General features: G+C 34.7%; 1 protein-coding gene across 2 annotated transcripts in view; it reads left to right on the top strand.

Moving 5' to 3' along the window:
• The window catches only part of LOC100262033 (cleavage stimulation factor subunit 77), an 86922-nt gene extending 62455 nt beyond the window's left edge, over nt 1–24467 (top strand). For both annotated transcript variants that reach the window (XM_002265157.5, XM_010658414.3), the window contains 14 exons: nt 2835–2898; nt 3701–3821; nt 3976–4034; nt 4115–4183; nt 5306–5446; nt 5844–5908; nt 6308–6404; nt 8055–8114; nt 9670–9822; nt 11135–11201; nt 11286–11387; nt 12710–12883; nt 23471–23680; nt 24143–24467. In XM_002265157.5, coding sequence (XP_002265193.1) covers nt 2835–2898; nt 3701–3821; nt 3976–4034; nt 4115–4183; nt 5306–5446; nt 5844–5908; nt 6308–6404; nt 8055–8114; nt 9670–9822; nt 11135–11201; nt 11286–11387; nt 12710–12883; nt 23471–23680; nt 24143–24306 — 1546 coding nt within the window. In that variant the 3' untranslated portion in view covers nt 24307–24467. The remainder of the gene's footprint in view (nt 1–2834; nt 2899–3700; nt 3822–3975; nt 4035–4114; nt 4184–5305; nt 5447–5843; nt 5909–6307; nt 6405–8054; nt 8115–9669; nt 9823–11134; nt 11202–11285; nt 11388–12709; nt 12884–23470; nt 23681–24142) is intronic.
• The last annotated feature ends 883 nt before the right edge of the window (nt 24468–25350 follow it).

Here is a 25350-nt window from a genome sequence, read left to right as displayed (position 1 = left end):
GCTATAGCTGAGAAGATCTTTCAAAGCTCGTAGCCCTGATTGGTGCATCCTTTGTAGGAGTAGAGAGATGATTGATCATCTCTTCTTGCATTGTTCGATTACTTTGGGATTGTCGCATAGGATTTTTTCACAGGCTGGGATGGCATGGGTTTAGCCAAACAATTTTTGCAATATGATGGTGATTTTCTTCAAGTGTTTTGTGGGAATTCTATTAGTGGCAAGCCTCTTTGGAGGATCGTGTGTCTCTCTCTGTTGTGGATTGTGTGGAGAGAAATTGGTGCAGTAGAAGGTTTGTTTCAAACCGAAACAAAAAAACACTCCAACAAACACGAAGATCACAATAGGATATGAAAATTAGGGAATAGTTCTGAAAAAATATATTGAACTCCTAATAATTACCATAAGCCTTTAAATAATGTTTGTAATGCAAAAATAAAGGAAATAATTGAAATAGGAAACCAAGGTAATTGGAAACTAGGAAAGAAATAGGAAACTAATGATGAACTTAAAATAGAAACTAATGATGATTGTGTGCTGCATCAATCCCCTCCACTAGAAGAAAACTAATCCGGGGGACATGTGTGCGGCTTCTTGACATAATGAAATTCGGGTCCGTTATGTTGGTGAATTGCGGTTTATCTTTCTTAGTAACCAAATTGTTTTTTGACAATCAAGACTATAGCATCAAGACGATCTTCTTGTCAAACCATCAGAAGATGAAAGTATTATATCGACTCTTATAAGTGGCATCAACATCATAGTACCACGGCCTCCCTAATAAACTATGACAAGCGTCCATATCTACCATGTCACATACGAATTCATCTTTGTAATACTTCCCGATCGACAAAGGAACCTTACAAACTTCTAGCATTTTTGGACCCTTCTTAATCCATGCAATCTTGTATGGAGAAGGATGCTTCTCAGTCTTCAAATTTAATATTTTCACCAAAGCCTTGGAAACAACATTCTCGCTACTACCATTGTCAATGATCATGTTGCACACTTTATTACGAATAGCACATCGAGTTCGAAATATTTTCTATCGTTGAGAGTTGTTCGGCTTCTTTAAGGCAAGCGAAAGTTGTTGGACAATGCACACCACTTCTTCTCCTACATCTCCTTCTGCAAACTCAACACCGTTATAGATATCTTCTTCAAGAACCTATTCCTCTTCACTGCTACCTTCTTTTACAAAGTTAACAAATCGTCTATTGAGGAATTGTTTGAAAGATGACCTGGTTAGTTGCACTAGAAACATTTTCCAAGGTTTGGACGCATACAAGGGTCATTACTGACTTGTTGTTGCTATTGGTTTTGGCCTTAACTATTAGATTGAACAGGGGCTAAAGTTCCACTTCAATTTTGCACCGAATTTTCAGTTGAAGTGACATCTTTATTGCTATCATCGTTGATGCCTAAAGTTGTTGAATCCTTTTGGAGCAGAAGAAGGTTCTTGGGTTGATTGCCGCAAGTTATTCTGCACACCATGGACCTATTGATCTGATTTTCCACTTTCATCGCCAAATTTACAACATCTGTCATGGTCCAAACCCCTTGAAAAGCCAGTCGATCTTGAATAACTAGTTTTAAGCCTAAAATATAATGAGCAATTAATTGATCCTCCGTCGCAAACAAATTGACTCGGGCATGTAATTGATCAAATACCTCTGTGCATTCGTTCACGATGAGGTTGGCTTGCCGACAATTTTGATATTGTTGGTATAAAAATTGTTCATAATTCGAAGGGAGAAATTGTCTTTGTAACAACGGTTTCGTCTTGGGCCAAGTACTATTTCCTTGTTCTTCAGGATTATATTGAAGTTGTTCCCACCATGCAGAAACTTTACCTTTCAACTTATTCACCACAAGCTTTACTTGAGTTTCTTTTGAAATATTCAAATTGTCGGAAAAATTTTCAATGGTGTGCACCTTTGCCACACATCCTTGCATCTGCCTTAACCAACTTGGCACTCTAATGGGCCAAGTTGAATTTTAGTCCAAGAGAAAGAGGCTTCAATGTCCTTAGAGATCTGGAGGATTCCCCTCAACCTGTGGCACAATGCTATGCCCGTCTAATTTCTAGGCTAATTCTAGAGAGACCAGCCAATCCTCTTCCACTATGAGATTTAAGCCTTACAATAAGGTTGATTCTCGGTTTGAATAGCCATCACAATCTCAGCTGGGGTGGGAAAAAATCCAAAAAGTACTATCGGTGTTTTAATAGGCCCCTCAATGCCCATCTTTACGTTGGCCCTTGAGCAAGTGTTGACACACTGCATAAGATTGATGAATATGCATTCCAATGATAAGTCATAACTTGTTTGGGCCATACAGACTTTGTTGTGAACATAGATTTTGACAGCAGAATGTAGTTGGACTCTTATGTCAATCTGAATGGACATAAACACCCTGCACACCAGCCAACTTATGAGTTTATTTTGAACTAATTTCATCATAAGAGTTTCTTTTTTCTTTCTTTTTTTATTTTATTTTTTTATGTTGAATTATTTTCATCATAGAGTTAAACAAGGGTCATATCTGGATAGGACTATTGTTTGTTGATTGAGAATGAACATGAATAAGTTAGTTTTCTGATTCTCCTTTCTAGTTTTGCCACCCAATTCATCTGAGTTTTCTTATTTAGGAAAATTTCTTTTATTTGTTATTTATTATTTCCTTTGTAGCATTTTTTTACCTTAAAAAATATGAATTCAAATGCCTTTTATTTGTGATGATGTGCATCTTATGTTCCTTTACTGCAAGTTAATCGTTTTAATGAAGTTTTCTTGAGATTTTTTACTTTAGTATAATTTCATTATCTTTATTTTCAGAGGAAACCCTCAAAGGATAGACAGTAATTCGTCCAACAAACGAATTTTGTACACGTATGAGCAGGTAGTAGAAGCTATAGTTGTGTTTTTTATTCCAGCACAGTTATATCTGAAGTGAGACTGTTTCACTGCAGTGTATGGCAAACAGCACTGTTCTTATATTGGATATGTTTTTAATTGCATGCCTGGATTTTCCTGAAGTTATTCTTCACTGAAAAGTTTTCTGCTGTAGCCTTGTAGGCTAGCATGCTTTACTACTATCTTCTCAGATATGTTACTTGATGCTTTGTTGAATCATCTGAACCTATGTTTCCTTGCTTGCATATAACCATATTGTTTGGGATCTATTTATTGACACTCGTGGATTTGTGTACCCATCTTATTTTATCAGTGTTGTTCTGTTCAAGAATTTAGGACATTTCTGCTGATTTTTTCAGTGAGTTTCAGGTTTCAGTGGAGCTGGAAATGAAAATGCAGAGTAATGAAGTTTTTGAAAAAAAAAAAAAAAAAGAAAGGAAATTAATCAGGATAAATTGCTTATTTTTTTGCAAAAAATCAACATCAGATGTTTGGTGGTGAAATGTGTCAAATATTGTGATAAATAGATCATTTATCAGTGGTGTTGCTTATTTTTTAGGTGTTTTTCTTACAAATAAAGTGGAATTCCAAAAATTTTAAAATTGTTACTTAAAATTGAGGAAAATGTTCAGGTGTGTTAGTAGGACTCCTGCTCATGAAATGACATTAAGCTTGTCCCTGTTTTACTGGCATATGAACCTTTTTTCTTTAAGGAAAAGGTTGTACGCTCTACCTATTCATTTAATTTGTGGCTCTCAGATTGCTCTCTGAATTGTGCTTTTATCCAGTGTCTGATGTACTTATACCATTATCCTGACATATGGTATGACTATGCTACGTGGCATGCAAGAAATGGTTCAATTGATGCTGCAATCAAAGTATTTCAGCGAGCATCAAAGGCTCTTCCTGGTATTTAATCGTTCCCTAATTTTGTCTCACACTCAAAATCTTCAATTATTTAATTGTGAGCCAGTTATGCTTGTTGCTGTTCTTAGCTATATTTTGCATGTCTAGTTTTGATAATTTGATGTCAGTTAAAAGGCCATTTTTTGTTCATGAGTAGATTCAGACATGCTAAGGTATGCTTATGCTGAGCTGGAGGAATCACGTGGAGCCATTCAGGTACTAAAATTTGCTCTCTCTTTTCCTCAGGTCAAATTTCTTGGTAATTGTCTTCTTGATATGGTTTAACTTCCATGCAGCCAGCAAAGAAAATATATGAGAGTCTTTTGGGGGATGGTGTCAATGCAACAGCCCTGGTACATATACAAGTAAGGCATGCTTTCTTAGTGGACATGTTATGGTCAATCTGCCTGATACAATTGATGTAGCAATGTCAGAAAATTTTCTGGAACAGATCAGTTGTTTATGTTCACAGGCCATTCCTGTCATTTAGCATAGAAAGTATCAAATATTTAGTAAAATACAAAGGTCTAAAAGAAGAGAAAGGAAGATCTATAAAGGAGATTCTATGGAATGCATCACTATTTGTGTCATTACTAACCTCTGTAGATCTGGGGAGTTGTTTTGTTCTTGTCTTACATTGTAGTTTGTTTGTATAGAGCTATGCTCGCTATAATTTTAGAAAAGAATATGTCATGCTTTAGGATGTAATCTTTTTCATTATTAAAAGATATTCTTTGCTAGTAAAAAATAAAATAAAAATGGAAATATGTAATGGTAAACAATTGATGGGAGGTTGCTCTCCTCTCCCACCTTCTGGTATGCATGTGTCTCCTCTTGCCAATCAGTTATCCTTCTTTCCCCTTCTTCTAGTTGCTTGACAAATGATTAGGCAATAGTGTCAGGATTTTGATCTTTTATTTTATTTTTATTTATTTATTTTTTCAGTTGGTTCCAGTTGCCTCCTTGTCCCTACCTTGAAGTAAAAAATAAGAGAGGGAGAAAGAGAGAGAGAAGGAGAGAGAAGCCCCATACCCACTGAAAGAACAAGGATGTACCTCTTTCTGAAGTTACTAAGTGTTCCCCTCTTTCCTTGGTTCATGCACACACTCACAGAGAGTGGAGCCCCATACCCACTGAAGGAACAAGAATGTACCTCTTTCTGAAGTTACTAAGTATTCCCCTCTTTCCTTGGTGTGCACACACTCACAGAGAGTGGAGCCCCACCATACCCACTGAAGGAACAAGAATGTGCCTGTTTCTGAAGTTACAAAACATTCCCCTTTTTCCTCAGCATATGTTATGGCCCATATTTATTCATCTTTTACATAGCACTTTTGAATGTTATTTGGTGGACACAGAAATCTGATAACCATTTGATCTGTATATTTTCCCAATTTTTGGCTTTTACAGAAAAGGCCTCATGTGGCCTCATGTTTGCTTGCAACTTTAAACTTTTTGTAACTCGTTTACTGTGTTTAATGTGGCAGTTCATTCGTTTTCTAAGAAGAACTGAGGGAGTTGAAGCAGCTCGCAAGTATTTTTTAGATGCTCGTAAATCCCCAAACTGCACGTACCATGTGTTTGTTGCATATGCCATGATGGCTTTTTGTCTTGACAAGGATCCAAAGGTAACTATGTCACAGTTTTGTTTCATGATCAGTTGGAGATGGTATTATATATTATATAAAATGAATGGAAAAATGAAAGGCCAGGTCTTCATGCTTTACTGGTATCTTTTATTGAACAAAAAGTGGTTGAATCTGCTTAATTGGATTTCTATTGGCACTGATAGAGGCAGGTAAGTCATAATTAGAAGGTATTTATGTTTGATTGTTTCCATTTTTCTATTTTCCATCTTAATGGGTGTCCCAAAATTTTGATGCCTGTATTTGCACTCTAATCCTAAGATTTGAAACTACTCTAAATAAGTTGACTTTGATTAGCCACTTTTAAACAGTCTACTGAGTTATATTTAGTTTTAAATTCTTTGGAAGTTTTCATTATCATTATTTTATATTTTCACAGGTTGCACACAACGTTTTTGAAGCTGGGTTGAAAAGATTTATGCATGAACCTGGATATATTCTTGAGTATGTTAAGATCTTCCCTTAATTAGAAATTATGCATATCAGAGTTCCTAGTGATGGCTGTGTTCTTGACTCTTCTAGCATTTAACATGGAATTTTTAAAGTATCATGTTCATGGGAAACTCTATTGATTCTTGTAATATGCTTGTATACATGTAATGCAATGCTTGTATGGATCTCAGTCTCTGACTAGACCTGTAGCGTCCAACATTCTGAAGTCAGAACATTCAGAATGTAATGTTACTGGCCAGATCAATATATGTCTAGTCCGCATGCATTCCAAATACATAAGAGCAATGGAGCCAGCAAACACTTATAAGGGCTCTGTTTATGTGGATGTAATTTTATAGACAATATGACTTCTCCAAATATCATTTATTATGTCCTGATCAACTGTTGCAGATATGCGGATTTTTTATCTCGTTTGAATGATGATAGAAATATCCGTGCTTTATTTGAACGGGCTTTAAGCTCTCTCCCACCGGATGAATCTGTGGAGGTACAGTCTTTATCTTTTATTTTGCCTTGCTTTGGACTTAATAGTATTAGTTAGAATTATAATCAAAATCTTTCTTATCATAAACTTTATTATTATAATATAAGAGAAATCAAATACATGGATGAGATGGGTGGATTGACTAGGCATGAATGGGATTGGAGGGTTAGTGGATTTCAATTTTTTTTTTCCCTATAAAGGTTTGGGATACTCTTTCAATTGGATTCCTACAACAGTCTACTAGGTAGCAGATAAATTGGCTCAATCTGGAGCTTTGGCATACGGGAGTTTATTGGGGCCTTGCTATGCCCATGAGCTGGATTTTTCTTAGGTTTCCTTGTTAGGGCCTTTTTGTGTTATCCATTTCTTTTGTAACATTATATTGTTCAGTTCAAGGTCACTTATTCTTTCTTGTACTTCTCTTCACTAATAAAGTTTTTGTTTCTTATTGAAAAACTAAAGGATGAGATATCTTTCATAAAAGACGACTTTACAAGAAAAGACTATAGGGAAAAGGACCAAGAGCTGTTGAGGAGGGGAAAAATTGGCTCTAAACTCAATGGAGGAACTCCTCTATCAGTCAACGTATTGGTATCTTGATTTGTGAACCTAAACCTCCAAGCAAAAGAATAATCTGTCTCTAGAGAGATCCAGAATAATCCTCATCCAACAGTCACTTCTCCTTTGGTTTCTTTTACCCTAAGACACCTAAGGTGGAACGGTTGAAGAATCTTCCCCTGATCAAAATGTTGGAAGATGTCAAAACTTTTACCTCTTTGAGGTCCTCCAATAGAGCTAGAATCTTAGAGGCCATTTGGTACAACTTAATGCTTATTTTTTAATGACTTAAGTTGACTTAAACTATTCGTAAGTTGTTAACATAAAATTTCTACCTAAATTTTTACTTTAAATACTAAGGTTATTTAGTAAAGTTAATTTTTTTTTTTTTTAAATTATCAAGCTGACATATTTTCCCTAATTAATTTCAACTAATATTTATTCTCATTAATTTTATGTGATAAATTTGTTTTTTAAGCATCCATGTTAAAAGTATCATAGAAGCTTAAAATTATATAATATAGTTACAAAATAGTTACTATAAAAAAAATGAGTCATGGATGTAAAAGAGGTATGTGGGCAAATTGGGGAAAAGAGATTTGAAATTCAGAAGAAGTTAATTATTTTGACTTAATTCTTAAAATTGTTTTTGCTTTAAGTCATGCTATTAAGTTATTTTACCAAATATATGCTTAGTCTACTTAAAATTGAGCTATGAAGACCTATTCGGTCATTAAGTGAATTTACCAAACACTCTCTTAGTCTCAATGGCTAGACCAAACCTATTTGGCTTTCAAAGACTTAATAATCACCCCTTTATGATGTTGTACTCAAGGAATACAAAGTTAAGCTTGAAGCTTCCCTCTAGTGGAGGGTGGATTTTCAATAGATCAATGGTGTTGTTCATATATGAATTTGAAAATAAATCTTCAAGTTTGGTTAGAATTTCCTTTATGGCAGTTCTCAGTAATAGTTTTGTGCTTCTAGCTTGTTTCACTCTCCCGAAGATTTTAAAATTCAAGGTTTTTATATATAATTTAAGTTTTTGCTTATTGACATTTTAGAAAATGGTTTTGATGTTATTTCTTTTTGCAGGTTTGGAAACGATTTACTCAATTTGAACAAACCTATGGAGATCTTGCTAGCATGTTGAAGGTAATAATGACATTTGTCTTTATCATGTTTTTTATTTGGATCTTTATTCTCTCTCTCTCTCTCTCTCTCTTTTTCTTTCTTTCTTTCTTTGTTTCTTCTTATCCTTCATCCTTTGTTTTTTTTTTTTTTTTTAGCTGGTGGTAGGTGGGTTGGTTTGATTCTTGTTTCTCTGCATTTATTTTCCTTCCAATCAACTTTTTGTATTGTCATCAACAATGACATGTAGTTACCATCTTATGCTTGCCTCTTCTTACTGCTATTATTTGGATTAGAAAAAACAAATCCATTGATATAAATTAAAAAGGCTATTGAAATATTTATCTGATCAATTAATGCCCTACAAGATACCAATTACCTAGCCTTTTGCTTTGCTAAACAATTTGTAACAGGATTTTCTAATCATAGAACCCAAGAGACAGAGATACGAATCAGCTCTTGATAATTTTACAAAATGTCTTAAAATCAGCTTTCAATACGCATGGAGCTGGCTGACTTAATGCCATAAAATATTCTTCTTTTATTTTTTTAATCTATGTTTTGAATTTAACTAGGAACCTCCTTTGTCTACACCTTAATCCCTTCCCACAAACTTGAGATAGCTTTTATGTGGAAAGTATATAGAAGAGTATTGGCTAATTATTATTATTATTATTATTTGATAAGTGAGGAACCTTCCATGGTTGAGCTCTTCAGACTCTCCATGGGGACCCAAACCTTGGGGTGTTGACTGTGCTTGCCAAAACCAGCAACAGGTAATCCAAGGCATTCAACCAACGTTAGGAATCGAAACCTGGACCGTGCACTTCTACCACATATCCGACATTTGCCCTAACCAACTAGCACCCTAACGGGAAAATGTATTTACTACTTATTAATTAGAAAACAAATAATTCCATTTCTTCTAGTGATTTTATTTATCACAAGCTTTTCTCTTTGGAGGATTGAATTCATTAGGACCTTGCCTTCTTGAATCATAATAGGTTATTAGAGTCCTAGTAGACTTTGGATTTCTTAGAGAAGCCTATAAATAGGCTAATCAATGTAAATCAAAGGGATGAATTGATATGAATATTATTATATTTTCTTTCATTGCAAGGTTGCAACCCTCAATAGTGAGACTCCATTGATTTTCTTCTAGGTGAGACTCCTAGAAGGCCTTAGTGAGACTATAAGGTTTTCCATCTTTTCTTCATTGTTTCTTCTTTCTCTCTATTTCTTATCTTATAATTTTCTCTACCATAAAATTTATCTACCCTTGAATGTAGGTTGTCCTACATGAATGTAGGTTAATTAAGTGACTAAATGTCTAGGTGGCAACATGTGAACTTGTCAATGACTTCATTGTTGTTGGATATTAAGCAAGTTGGAATTTTAAACATCTATGAATACAAAATGCATTCGGTTAATTATAGGATTCTCGGGATTGAATTAATAGCTGTCTTAGCCCAAGTAATTGCCTAATTATTAAAATGATTAACTCTTAGTTGTTTATCTTATAATATTTTCTTATTCACTCCATAAGATTTGTGCTCTGACTATTGTAATGTTGAGATAGGTTGAGCAAAGACGTAAAGAAGCTCTTTCTAGAACAGGTGAAGATGGCACAACAGCATTAGAAAGTTCATTGCAAGATGTTGTATCACGGTATAGTTTTATGGATCTTTGGCCATGCTCCTCAAGGGATTTGGATCACTTGGCCCGACAAGAGGTACCTTCATATTTGTTTAAATTGTTTTGTTATTCATATGCCTGTCATGGTGATTATTTTTCATTTCTAGGCATGCATTACTGAAGTTTTTAACATCTCTAAAACAAATTTTGAGAGATGACTCTCATATTGTTCATTATCTGCCATTCTTTGATGTTTTGCCATTTGGATGACTAAATTATCGAAATTATCGTACTGAGAGCCACTTCATTCTTCTATCACCATGCGTTTTAGTGAAAGCTGAAAGCTACCCGTATAAAGTATGTGCTGGAACGTACTTGTAGACATCTGATGCACAAACACACACACATGCACACACAATCTCTTGCACTTGCATGCAGTTAAGTATCATGGTTTATGTTTCTTATAATTACACTCCTCATCCCTCTATTTTTTTTTCCCATGGGATTTCTCTGCTTGTTTTGCTCATTTGGTTCTAGTTACTATCCATGTGCAGCATGATGCAACCATATATAACTCATACTATATACTTTTTGTTTTGTAAAGAACAGCATTCACATCATTCATGGTCTATGTATGGTGATTTTTGAAATGGATGGTGTTGAACTATTAATTTTCCTAAAAGGTTAAGCTTGGTAGGATTTGGGTTCACAATGTATATCATTCTCTCCAACACCCTCCCTTATGTGTAGCCCCACTTTTTGGGCTTAATTAATTGGGGCATTTTCAACACTCTTCCTCTTGTGTAGCCTCTCTTTTTTGGTCTTACAATTGGGCTTAATAAATTGGGAAAATAAACGTGCAGTGGTGAGATTCAAACACATGACCTCCCACCAAATGAGGCTTTGATACCACATTGAAATGCCAATTTTCCTAGAAACTTAAGCTTGTAGGATTTAGGGTCACAATGTATATCTTTCTTTGCAACTGATTGACTATTACTTTCTTTATAGTTTTCTGCTTTTGACTTTCTGCTGATAAGGATGAAAACAGAAGTGTGTGAATGCTGGTTTACTTAATCTTGTTTTGCTTTATTTCATTATTCTATTTAAATATGTAAATTAAGTTTACAATAAACAATGTGATCGTAATGTGATCTAGACATATACCTTATATTCAATAATCCTGACTTTATAGGCTGCAATTTTTGTACTTATTATCACCTTCATGGTTGCACCCCAGAAGTTATTGGTGCTATTCATGAACCTCTTTCTGTTAACATGAAATCTAGAGAGGGAGTTTTCTCTTCTAGATCTCCTCACTGTCATATCATTATCATTCATGTTCCTCCTTATCCATCTCATTGCCTAACCTCTTGACCTTCTGATTAATCTGGATTCAAATTTTTCAGTGGCTTGCAAAAAATATTAATAAGAAGGTTGAGAAATCAGCTATTCTCAAAGGAGTAGGTTCCACAGGTACAATTAAGTGCTCATCGTTTGAACTGATATCTGGTTACACTTTCTGTTTAATTACCTTTATGAAGTCCTCTTTATGTGCAGAAAAGAGTGCCTCAGGTTTTACAACCAACTCCAATCCAGCTACAAAGGTCTTCTATCCAGATACTTCTCAGATGGTGGTCTACGACCCAAGGCAAAAGCCTGGTATGCAACTTTAGTTAATGATTATTTTCTTAGTTTTGTCCTCAACTTTAGTTCATGGTGTAAGACAAGGTCAAGGGGGTTGCCTATTACCAAACAAGGTAGAGGCTCAGACTTGGCTAGTTCGGGATTTAAGGAGGGGGAACCACTAATAATGGCAGTGGAAACAGGGAAAAAAGATGTAAAAACAGGAAAAAGACAGAATAGAGAAGGACTGAAGCAAAGTCTTTCACGATGGCCTTCTAGGAATCTCACCTAGAGGATTAGTGGTGCAGTCTCGTCATCACAAGCAAAAATGCAAAGAAAAAAATAGTATCATTTGCCTCAGTATTCTCTTGGTGTGAAAAGCCTTATTGAAGGCCTATTAAGACTCTAATTAACCTACTAGAATTCTTAGCTGGTCCCCTAGGAATCTACATCCTCCCAAATAATAGAATTGAAATTAAAAAATAAAATAAAATTAGGAAACTGGAAAATTTCTAAGTTAATTAAATGTTACTAATTTGACTCCAGATAATATGAATCTGAAAATTGTTGAATTACCTAGACAGATAGCTTAGGATTTCTTCATTTTGAAATCTGAAAATTTTCAATAGAAGTACAAAATGTCTACTGGTCTAGAATATTTGTTTGAAAATTCAAACTTGATAATTCATTCTGAACTTTAGAACCATGGGATCAACCATGGTTTTATTTTTTTCTTTTTCTTTTATTTTGATTCATGGTTGCTCCATGGATACTTTCAAGGTACCTGTGTTGTTCCCTCTGTTAGGCCCTAGTTAATGTTAAGATACAGTCTTATTTTACAAATGGAAAGGAAACATACCCATTCAATAGAAGATGTTTTGATACAATTGTAGCATATGTTTTTTTTTTTAAGTATATTGTGTAAAACTATGGGCCTCTTTGGTAACTGTTTTCGAAAATAATTCTGAAAAATAGTTTTTAAAAACAATTTTTGAAAACCATTTATGATGTTTTGTAGAACAAAAATCTGTTTGAAAACGTAAAATGTTTTTATCCTATATTTAATATTTTTAAATATGTTATAAAAATAATTGTTATGTCTATTGTTTTATTTGTAATCATTCTACATGTTTATACAATTATTTTTTAAAATAAGTCTCAAAAAACTAGTGAAAACAACAGAAAACAACAAAAAGATGTTATCTAAAAACATCTTGTTTTCTGTTGGTTATCAAGCGTGTTTTCTTGTCTTTTTATCTACAAAACAGAAAACTGTTCTAAAAAACAATTATCAAATAGACCTTATATCATTGTAGCACACGACTTCTACTCAGGGCCTCATCTTTATTTGACTGCAGGCACTGGGGCTCTTCCAAGCACAACAGCACCTGTACTTCCTTCCATTTCTGGCACCCTGTCAAATCCCAGTGTACCAATGGTCAGTAGCAGACCAGCCAATCCACTTGATGAAATTCTGAAATCAACGCCACCTGCATTGGTAGCATTTATAGCAAATTTGCCTGCTGTAGAGGGTAATCTCTCATGCATCCCTTTTAAAATATATTTCACATATTTTACAATTTCCATCTGTTTTTCCTTTCCTTCCTAGGTCAAATACAGAACTTAAATGATTTAATTGGAGTAGTCATTAATTGTTGTTTGTCAACATTATGGCATGGAGAGATATGCTTACTTTTAGGTGTTCGTATGATTTCTTCTTCTTCTTCTCTCTCTCTCTCTCTTCCTCTCCCTTTCTCTTTTTTTTTTTTTTTTTTGGTGTTAGAAGCCACAATTATCATATAAAAAAGAGAAGAATTTGCAAGGAGTGGTCCTTTACAATAGAAGCAATACAAGTAGAAAGGAAAAGAAACAAAGAAAGATTACAAGAAAGAAAATAAAATAAAATACCACGCTATATGGCATGATTCAAAAATACGATATCAGTTCATAACTTGGGAGGTCTTTAAGGCATATCGATCTTGGTACCTTGGGCAATAAGCCAAATATATTAATTAAAAAACTAAAAAAAATATATATTAAAAAAAATTATAACAATGGTAAAACAAAATAAACACAGTCAAATGAACTCAATAATTAATAAAACAAACTTCTTTCATTTAATATTTAGTTACATTAGTATATTATTTTAAACTATTAAATATTAATAACTAAATATTTAACTACAGATCTATATAAATATACTAAAAATATTTTAAAATGCTATTATTAAGTTTTATGGCATTGAATTATTTATTCATTTTTATATTTATATAATTTAATTTATTAGTCGGAGTATAATTATTATTAATGATCAATATGTATCTATCTTAAAACTATTATATATCCATATTTAATACTTGTAACAATTACCATACTTCAATTTGTTATGTTTTTAATTCCTTATGAATTTGTGAAAATTTCTTAAATCCATCTCAATTGCTCACTTTCCGAATTCCTAAATTCCAAACAAAAGCTAGAGCATGTGGAGAGGCATTGTTGCAGCACCACATTACCCATCGTCACTACACCCATGTGATTGGACTCATTGTCGGTAGACAATGAAAAAAGATGATATTGCCATTCAATCTTGGCACCAACACAACCAGCAAGTAAGCAAGCAACAAAGATTGAAGAAGAGGGCCACCATCGGAATCTTTTGCAGTGATGCCTCAACTAGTGTGGGCTCTACCACTCATTGCCAAAGTTCAATCCAACAACAAGGAAGAAGATCATATTGTTTTGTGGGTTTGAAGCCATGGATCTGAGTTAACTCAGAGTAGTTTTGGTGAACCAAAAACGTTACAACCTTGGCCTCTTAAGAACTTGATCGAGTTAAACGAATTTTACTAGATAGAAGAGGATTTTGGTTCTTCTCGTCTCCATATCAATTAGCGGGTCTGGGCTGAAATTTTAATGCTTAGATCTAGGTTTGGTTTGAATATATTTATATTGGTGAACCAAAAATGTTACAACCTTGGCCTCTTAAGAACTTGATCGAGTTAAACCAGTTTTACTAGATAGAAGAGGATTTTGGTTCTTCTCGTCTCCATATCAATTAGCGGGTCTGGGCTGAAATTTTAATGCTTAAGTCTAGATTGGGGTTGACAAATCTTTGATAATATATATATATATATATATATATAGATAGATAGATAGATAGATAGATAGATAGATAGATATAGATATAATCAAATAAAGAAAAAAATTAATTAGAAAGGAATTATACAAATGGCTAACCTTAATCCTTGGTCAATAAATTATGGGTCAATATTAAAACAGGGAAACTAAATAATATATAGGATCTCTTCCATTTGGTCAACCTTCCTTTTGAACTCATTAGAATCATCATACTCAACCTCATGCTAGTAAGTAGATATTCTTCATTCTTAGCTTGCCTAGACTCGATTGAAATGAATGATATACAAATAAAAACACTATCTATGTTTTTTTATATGAAATCTAGAACCACCTCCAAATGTTTGGTCTAATCATGCTATATAGTATTGTGGATTATATTGATGATTGATCTATTATCATAGCTTCATTAAGCTTTCTCATTTAATTCCTAGATCTTTGAGAATAATTTTTAACCATAGTAATTCACTATTCCCATGAGTCATAGCTCTATATGCTGTCCCTGCACTAGAATTGATCACTACTGATTTCTTTTTACTCCTCTAAGTAACAAGATTTCCTCCCAAAGATCATGCAATATCCTGAAATTGACCTATAATCGATGATTGATCCAACCTATTCAACATTAATATCTGCCTTTAAGACAAATTTTGTATTCTTTTGGAAGAAAATACCTTTTCCTGATGTTGACTTCAAATACCAAAGAATAACTATAGACAACTTCCATACGAGTTTTTCAAGGAGCATGCATAAACTAGCTTACAACATTGATTGCATAGGCTATATTAGGGGTATAGTGTAAGATCAATAAATCAATATTCCCACCCATCTTTGATACTTACCGCCATCAGCCATAATTTCCTCCTTTCTTTATCCTAATTTATGATTTGGTTCAATTGGGCTATCTATTGGCTTACATCCTAAAATTTCAATTTTCTTGAGAAGATTAAGAATATATTTATGTTGTGAGATAAATATTTTATTTCTCGAATGAGGTACTTTAATTCCTAATAAATACTTGAGTCTTTTAAGTTCTTTTATCTCAAAACTCTTTTGAAAGATACTCTTTAAATCTCTTAATTTCTTCCAAATCATTTTTGGTGACAATTAAATCATCCACATAGACAATTAAAGTAGTTACCTTCCAAGGACCAAAATGTTTTATGCATAATGTCTGATCCCTTTGACTTTGAAGATATATCACCTTCACCATTCATTTGATGAATCTCTTAAACCATGCTTTGGGGACTGTTTTAGGTACACAATGCTTTCTTGAGTCTACACACCTTATTTCCATTGAAATTCCCATCACGCCCATGTGGTATTTTCAATATACACTACTTCCAAGTCACCATGTAAAAAGACATTTTTTACATCAATTTGTTAGAAAGGCTAAGCTAAAGATCATAAAACTTGGATAGTATTTATTTTTGCCACTAGAGTAAAAGTCTTCTGATAATCTATTCAATATATCTAACCTTTAGCCACTAGTCTTGCTTTTTATATTTCTAAGGTCTCATATATCCTATACTTAAATGTAAATACCCATTTACACTTAATAGTTTTTGTTCTTGTAGGAAGATCAACTATTTCCCTTTTTTTTTTTTTCAATTGCCTACATGTCCTCACTCATGGCTTTCCTTTAGTTCTCACTCTGAAGTGCTCTTGGACCATTTTTTTCTATTTCAATGGGTTCAATTGATTAACAAAAGCTTTTATATGAGGATGGCAGCCTTTCAAGGGACACAAAGTTGGATATGGGATGTTGAATACATCATCTAATTCCTTTTCTAAGTGTTATAGGTGTATGAAGATGATCAAAATTACCAAAGTTTGAATTGTTTTGTCTTTCTTTTTCAAATGTAATTTCATTACCTGCACTAGTGCAACATGTTCATCATGTTGAGAAACATGGATAGGCTTTGTTCTCCTTGAATAGACCTTCATTGACAATATTTTATCCTTTTCTTTCTCAAATGTTTGGTAAAACAGATGGCTCTGGTTTTGGATGGTTTGACTCAAGTAGATAGGTAGTTTGGTGATGGATTCAAGTTCAACCTGAGAATTAGAGATATATAGGTTTAGATCTCGAGTGTCACCAATATGTGCCACCTTATCTTCATTCAAAGACCCCTCCTGAAGATAAGTTTGAGAAAGGTAAGGTCTTCAAGAAAGGTTACATCCATGAAGGTGAATGAGGTTCACCCTTTTACCATTACCCACATTGAATGAGGTTTTGCAATTTAAGTTCTCCCAAACACTCCTATTGGCCTTCCATGACCCAACTCCAAAACCTTCCTTACTTTCCATGGAACACCAACCCCCTTCCTCCTCTTACTTTCCCAAAATAACCCGTTTCCAAAGGGAATCATTTTCTAAGACAAACCTCTAATTTTATTTGCCAAGAAAAGCATATTGAGAATTGAGGGGTTTTTAATCCCAAGGCCTCGATTACATTTCTCCCTATAAGCAATTTCCCATCTCACCAAGTAGGGTTTTTTCTCTTATCAATCTCCAACCTAAAAAGAATCTATTTGAATCTTCATAATCCTCCCACTCACCTTCATGGTATGACAAAAAAAGACTGGTAAATGGGCAAGCTTGACAAAGTGCTCTTTATGAGAGTGAGTCTCTCAACCTTAGGTATTGTTGTTTCCACATAGCTAGCCTCTTGTGGACCCTCTCATCCACTGAATGTCAATTAAACCTTAGCTTATAGAAACCTAAATATATAGCGGGGAGATTTCCCTTCCTATAACCCAACTCAAATCACCAATTCCTCCACATTAGGGACACTCCTCATAGGAATTAACTCACTCTTCTCCAAATTGGTCTTCAAACCTAAAATGACTTCAAACCACATGAAGATCTAACTTAGATATAACATTTACTCATGATTGGCTTTGCAAAAAATAAACATGGCATATGTGAATAAGAGATGAAACACATCTACCCTTTCACCTCCTCCACTCAAACCTTAAATATATCCTCCTTACCTTCCCTTCTTCAACAAGCAATTGAGCACCTCCATGTCTAAAACAAACAAGGTGGGTGAAGAGGGGTCCCCTTGTCTCAATCTCCTATAGCTTTGAAAGAAGTGATGGGGGTTCCATTCACTAACATTGAGATTCTTGATGTAGAATTACACCATTTAACCCAATTGATCCATTTTTATCTAAAACCCATCTTATCGGTTTTTGAAATGCATTAAGAGTGTACCCTAGTTGATTCCTCAATTTTTTAGAGCTCAAAACTTACAAAAATTCAAAAAGGGAATTTCAAGGGCATTACTAGTTGATTGCCTAGTGGATTGGTTGAAGAATGATTTAACAATAGCTAACAATTTTGAATCAATAACTTCATTAGTAATCAACATGATATCAAGAATTATCTCCCCCTCGACAAAAGCATTGTGCAAATCTAAAAAAATTGTTTTCATCGCCTTTTTCAACCTATTTGCCAAAACCTTAGCAAACAATTTGTACAAGTCGTTTACAAAAATTATAGGTCTACAATCTTTCAAATCTTCTACCCTTCCCTTCAGTGGCATTTAAGCCCCTTTCAAACAATCTACACTTGTAGAACTCTCTAAAGAAAGCCATAACCTCATGCTTCACAAAGTCTAGAATTGCCAAAACACCATTGTGAAACTTTTTGAACCCGACACTTTATCCCTAGACTTTGCATTCAAAGCAGCCTAGACCTCCTCTGAAAATGGGAACTCCAAAGCTTTTGCTTCATTCCTACCTAGGGCCTCCATGATCAACCCCCCCAACACTTGAGGTCTGTTAGCATAAAAATAAAAATTGAATAATAAATTGTGGAAGATGTTCATGGCTTGAATTACAATCTCTTATTGTGGGGTTGCTTCTCCGAAGTTTCATATAACTCCACCCCTCATATTCTTCATGCAAATGGACACCATAAAAGTCTTTATCATGAGAAAGATTGGAGACATAGGGAAGCTCAAACACACAAAAGTAAAAGATTCTTTGAGTTGCCAATAATTGTGCTATTTTTAGGCAAGCTTATTAGTGAAGGATAAGCATTTTGAACTGAATGAAGAATTATCTCCATTCAATGCTTAAATAATTGAATTCAAAAACCAAATTTTGAATTTAATGAAATCTTATCCATTTTGTTTTTCAACACACATGGACAGTGAAAATTTAAGTTTAAAATTTAAATTTCCAACATCTCCCACTTGTCCACATTAGATGTCATAAAATCTCCATGTCCTTTTTCTCTCAATCTCGCATCAAATCCTTTTCTTCATGCAAAAAATGGAGCATGTGACATGAAAAGAAGTTGTAAAGTAAGAGTGTTTATGCTAACTATCCATCTCACTAGCATAACATATCACTAAAAAAATATCTCGCCTATGCCCTAGACTTTTCAATCACATTGGTTTAAGCACTTCTAAAACCCCTTTAACAATCCATATCTTAAATAAAAATGCATAAACTTATATACATATTTATATTTGTAATTATATCAAACGCAAAGTCAACATAATTGTATGGACTATAAGCTATAAATTGTGGTTTGTTACTGACAATCTTCCCTAGTCATTAATGTCAATCCATTTAGACTTGACTGCTTCCTAACATATTATATCAAACTAATCAATAATCATCCTTGGGTTACATGTTAGAGTAGTGACATCTAACCTTTACTTCATGACATAGTTCTAGGTCTAGTGGCATAGAGTAGACTCAACAATTGTGTATTAGGGCTCACACAATATTAGAGCAAGGATACCTTCAATCACTCCCTCCAATAGTCACAAATAGTACATACAATATGATATGTATACTACGATGGAGCTCCCACTAGAGTGGGTTTGTCACTCTATGACTTCGTACAAATCTTAGTCTAATCACCTCCCTAAGCTCCTAACCTAAGTTTCTTAGTACAATCGTTCATGAAGTGTTCAGATCTCACATTTGGCTTGTTTAGGCTATATGAAATTGTTGAATAATTTCATACTTTACCTATATAAGTCTCATTTTAGCATAGTTAAGGTGACATTCCAAAGATATAGTTTATTTTACTCATTTTCTTAGTGCCAAAGCAAGTGTCATCTCATCCTACTCATCATCTAAGTGTCAAGGTGAGTGTTAGTGTGAAGGGCTTAATCTAAACCTGGTGACTATCAAATAATGTATGTTGATAGTATGAAATGCATAAGATATCTATAAATAAAATGTCTATAGAAGAAGGTTCAAAAATAAAATATACCTTGTACTTTTGCCATTAGGAAGAATGTCTCTTCATAGTCTATACCCTCTCTTTAGGTATATCCTTTTGCCACTAGACAAGCCTTGTATTTTTCGATTGAAGCATCTATCTTGCATTTCAAGACCCATTTATTTCAACTAGTCTTATGCCTAGATGGAAGATCAACCAACTCCCAAACATGGTTCCTTGCCATGAAAATCATGTCTTCCTTCATAACAATTAACCCATCTTTTGATCTAGATAAAGTCGATATTACCTCATAAGAAGCAAGTTCATCAAGATCCAGCTAAGAAAACATGAAGGATTCCCCTTCAATCTCAAAATGATGATGAGGAATGTGGCCACATTTGCTTCTATGTAACTCGAGATCTTGTGAAGAGTCTTATAGTGGTACACTCCCACTACAAGGCAAGTCACTCCCACAATCTTTAGTGATTTTAGGATGGGATTGTAATTCCCTACCCTTGTTCAAATATTATGTTGCTTTCTCCTATAACTCATAAGGTTCAAAACTCTTCTTTACTTCACCAATTTTGGGAAAATCACCCTCCATAAAATCAACATCACGTGACTCTCTTTCAATCTATCCCCCCCATTGCGATGTTCACTATACATTACATAATCCTTGGAGCAATCACAATATCTTATAAAGACAATCTTAATTTTAGGGTCTAACTTCCCATATCTATGAGAAGTGTTATGAACATAACCCATACAACCCTAAGGTCATAAATCCTCTGAATTAGGTTTTATGTCACTCCATAACTCATATTGAGTTGTAGGGATTGACTTAGAAGGCCTCGATTAAGGATATATAGGCAATAGTTAAACGAGCATCCCCCAAAAGGAAATAAAGTTAGCCTATGCCATCATTAACCTAACCATGTCTAGTAAAGTACAATTTCTTCTTTTCGCTACACCATTTGTTGTGTAATACCAAGAATTGTCAACTATTTGTGTATCTCTTTCTCCTCATAGTTTTTGAAACTAATGTGACAAGTATTCACAATTTCTATTTTTCAAAGAATCTTCTAATTCTTCTTCTTCTTATTCTCAACCTTTGCTATAAAGTGCTTGAAGCAACCTAATGCTTCTAAGCGATGAGATATCAGATATAACAAGCTGAAACACAAACAATCATCAATAAATTTGAGAAAATAAGAGGCAACTTGGTATGCCTTCAAACTCATAGGTCCGCAAATGTTTGAATGGACCAACTCTAGAAAATAAGAAGCCTTAGGTGTAAGGCTTTCTACAAGCTTTACTAGCTCTAGAGGGTAAGAAGCCTCAGGCTAACATTGCGAGAGACACTAGAAGGCCTTCTCTTGCTAGTCTAGCCATTTTTTCCTTATCTATGTGTCCTAATCTAGCATTCCACTTCATAGATTCAGTGTTATTATCATAAGCCACAAAAGAGATCAAGAGTCTAAGCCCAACATATCTAACCATTAGATAAATAATCGTGTCCATACAAGGCCTTATTCAAATAGAATTCAACCTTTGGCCCAACAAAATGAAAAAAGAAATTGAGTTCAAGTAGAGCTATAATTGAAACCATATTACATTGAACACCAGGTTCATTTCATTTTGGTCTTATTCTTTTTCCTGTTGCACTTGCATCTTTGGTGGTTTTTCTAGTTTCCTTTCTTTGGCCCCAAATTATCAATTGCATCACCATGTTTTCTTTATCTATTACACTTAGTCTTGTTAGCTTGTCATTGTCCTGCATAGGGGACAAGTGTGGCATGTTGCACCCCTAGGCACTCCGCTTCTAGATCAATGTGGCAAGAAATATCAGTCAAAATTCCAGGGATAACACCAAAGTGCTCTGATACCAAATGATACCATTTTAAGGAAATAAAACGATAAGTTAACAACACAAGTTCGCCGCTCTAAAGATAAGAAATTCACCTCCTTGAAGATAAGAAGTCACAATTAAGCTCACCACTCAAAGGAATCCACCATAGAGATAAGAACTTTGATACAAAAATCAAAGACAGGTTTTTTCTTAACAATCTGACAAAGTCCTTTCAATTCTGAAACTGAGCATATTTAATCTTGGAACAACCCTCCCAGAATAGGAAAAGACTATATTTAGACTAGCATGGTAAAGACTTTATTTAATCTTTGAACAACCCTCCAAGCATAGGAAGTGTAAAAACTATTAATGACCAGATTCATTGACTAATTAACCAACCAGCTGATTGAATGATTAAACCAAATAGTAGGCTGGTCAATTGTGAACTTTTAGGCTGGTCAATTGTGAACTTTTAGGCTTTAATTACTTCTTGGACCATTAAACCAAATTGGGTTATCTCTTTTGTAAGAGAATTAACATTGGGCTCATTCACACCTTCAAGTGGGCTCATGTTGGGTTGCTTACCTGCATCACTCATGTTGGGCTGCTTACCTGCATCACCTCTTCAACCCTAATATTATCACTAGGGAGTCATAAAACCACCATAGGCTTCTCCAACTCTCTTGAAAAGCTGTGTGTCCCATAAGTGCAATGGCATTTCCACCAGTCTTACCCATGCCTCTTTGGCCTGAATGCATGGTAAAAAATAACCCCCCATTGCAGCCCACCTGTCCAAATGCATAAATTTGCCCTTGAATTGTCTCAATCCTTTGCTCAAGACCATATCTACATCCAAGCCTTCTTCAAACTCAAATAAGATGAGGATTCTTCCCAAAGTAGATAGGTGCAAATCCCCTTCCAAGAACCAACTTTTGACAGCCAAACTTCTCAACTCAGACAACACTGGAGCCTGGTCAATAAAACCCCCCCATCGCCCTATTAAGCGGCACTGGAGGCTCCTCCCTTTCATCAAGCTGAACCCACACAGCTTCTCCCATATTAGGCTTAGTCTTCCTTTCAACAGCTGCAGCAGCAATGGCAGTCTCCTTGATAGGGACCCTTATCCCCATGCTCCATAGCTTATTGGCTAACCTCTTGGAAAACCCCTGCCTTCTAGGAATACCAAAGAAAATTTTTTTGCTCCATGGGTATAGATGGAACAAAGAATAAGGCGCACTGAACAATTGCTTCGTAGATGTAGCATATAAACCCTCTCTCCATCCTTCCAAACCTTCTGAAAAGGGGTCGTATTAATATTCTTTCCAAGCATTGCTTTATTAATAATCTTTTCATCCTATCGAAAAGGAAAATATGTCTTGTGCTTGAGCTAGCTTATAATATTTCAAGTAATCTAAATAAGCCTGCCTCCATTATCCCTGATTCCTAATTGAATTGCATGCTGTGCACCTGTTTCTGTTCCTTATCCACATAGTATAGAAACTATCAGGGAGGGGAGCAATGCAAAAAATTTCTGCCTCCCATTTGAGTTTCTGCCGTTAAAGAATGAACAGCTTATTATTTATGCTATTACTAATGTTATGATTGATACCTGATATGCATCCCATTGGGACACTTACTAGTTAGGTCACTTAATTGTTATCCAGGCAATAATGCTTAAATATTTGCAGTTTTTCTGTTATCTTACTCATATTAGTCTCATCTGCCCAATCCATGCCTGCATTAAATTAGGTCCTATTTAAAGAGAGAACAGTTCTTCCTTATAGCTCTTACTTCTAATTCTGCTTATCTCGCAACCATTTACGTGGTTGTCAAATTATAATTCATTCATAGGAAATTGAAGAGAGAAAGTGACCCTTAATTGTTGTCTCATCAAGGGATGAAGCTTTGCTCTCATAACTAATCATTGTCAGTCTGTTCCTGTTAGGTCCATCACCAGATGTGGATGTTGTATTATCAATTTGTTTGCAGAGCAACGTATCAACAGGCCAAACTGGGCTCTCAACACAGTTGGCAGCAGGTCCTGTTCCCAGCACAAGTGACCTCTCTGGCTCAAGCAAGTCCCATCCCGTCCCAAGTGGTTCATCTTTCAAACCAATGAGAGACAGACAGCCTGGAAAAAGAAAAGATCTAGACAGTATGTGCCCCTTGTATCATTTTCAATATGCTTGTTATGCCTAAAAAATTAGAAACACATTATGCTTGCTATCCTACAAAATTGGGAACATATTTTTTGGGCATAGATGTCATTTGTGGGAAATATTTGTTATTCATTTTATGAATTTCAATGCTTGAAGGCACTGTAACTTATTTGTGTGATGTTCCAATAGGGTGTTTTGTAGCAGACCAACATGTTGTAATGTGTGTCACAACTATGCTAGGCACCACATCTGAATTCACACCATGTTATAGTAATAATCATTACATAAAGTAAAAAAGGAGTTATTTTTTGCTATGACAGTACTCTGAAACTTGGTTGAGTTTCATGTTTCACAATATTTGATTGAGGCAACAATAAACAGCAGGCGCCAAAACTGCTGTATAATTGTAGTTTTGAGAACTATGTCACTAATATTAAAAGTTCACTTGTCATTGATAGGGCAAGAGGATGATGAAACTGCAACTGCGCAAAGTCTGCCGCTCCCTAGAGATGTTTTCAAGATCCGACAAATTCGGAAAGCTCGAGGAGGTACCACGTCACAAACAGGATCAGCATCTTATGGGAGCGCATTTTCTGGAGAGCTCTCTGGCAGCACTGGCTAATTTATCGTGTTTCTTTTGTTCTTGGTTAGATATTTGTTTAGGAAGTATTGTCTTTAGTTATTTTTTGTTTATGTAAAATGTAATCCTTAATTTGTTTGTACTATAATTTAACATCTATTTTCATTATGAGTAATAAAATAAAGATAAAAGTCGTGGATGTATGAGTTGAGTTTATTGAAATTCATAGACATCCTAAAAAGGGTATATAGTAGAATCTAGAAGTTTGTAATAATTAGATATGAAGCCTATCAACCTTGCATTAACTCTACTTATTATAAATATGTGTTCTTTTGTTCAATGGCCTAGAAAAATATAAACAATAGATCCTAAAAGTTGGATTCAAAAAGGGCGAAGGAAAAGGGAAAAACAAAAAAAAAAAAAAAATCTTTGCAACTTGGGACCTTGCTACTTCTCTTGACCACTTAATTTTGTAGTTGAAATTTGTGTGTATAAATTTTTGCCACACTAAATGCAACGGGGTCTGCTCTTATCTCTTTCACGGATTTTTAGTTAAGAAGATTCAAGCTACAAACATGTTAACGAGGGCGATGGATCACCATTACTCTTTCAACGCATATCACTAATGCAAACCCTACAACTTGTAGCAAATTTTAGGCAACTAGAACACCTTCAATTCGATACACAAATGTTGCTTGGTAAAATTGGTGGAAATGTACAACAAACACCAACCAACCATTGCCTTAGCATCCTAGCACCAAAGAAGCAATGTGCCCTTATGTGGAGAAACATTCACCATTGTGGAAAGAATTAAGGGACAAGTTTATTCATTAAATTTTTTATGCACCTCCTACACATTGATCTCTTTGAGGACAAAAAACCAAGTCCCTTCCTATGTAGCGAGATATGTGCCAGTATTGAAGGAATCAAGGATAAATACCTTCATTCCGTTTAAACAACTCAAGGATGAGTTCTCATAGGTAAGTGACCAAGTTGCCAACCATAGGAAGAGAAAACTCATTGGTGTTGAAGGAATTAAGGAACTAAGAGCCTATTTCGCGGAGTCTTGTTTTTAAAAATTCATAA

The sequence above is a fragment of the Vitis vinifera genome, chromosome 11, assembly GCF_030704535.1.
Source record: "Vitis vinifera cultivar Pinot Noir 40024 chromosome 11, ASM3070453v1".
Lineage (NCBI taxonomy): Eukaryota > Viridiplantae > Streptophyta > Magnoliopsida > Vitales > Vitaceae > Vitis > Vitis vinifera.
This window is presented reverse-complemented; position numbering and strand designations above follow the sequence as displayed.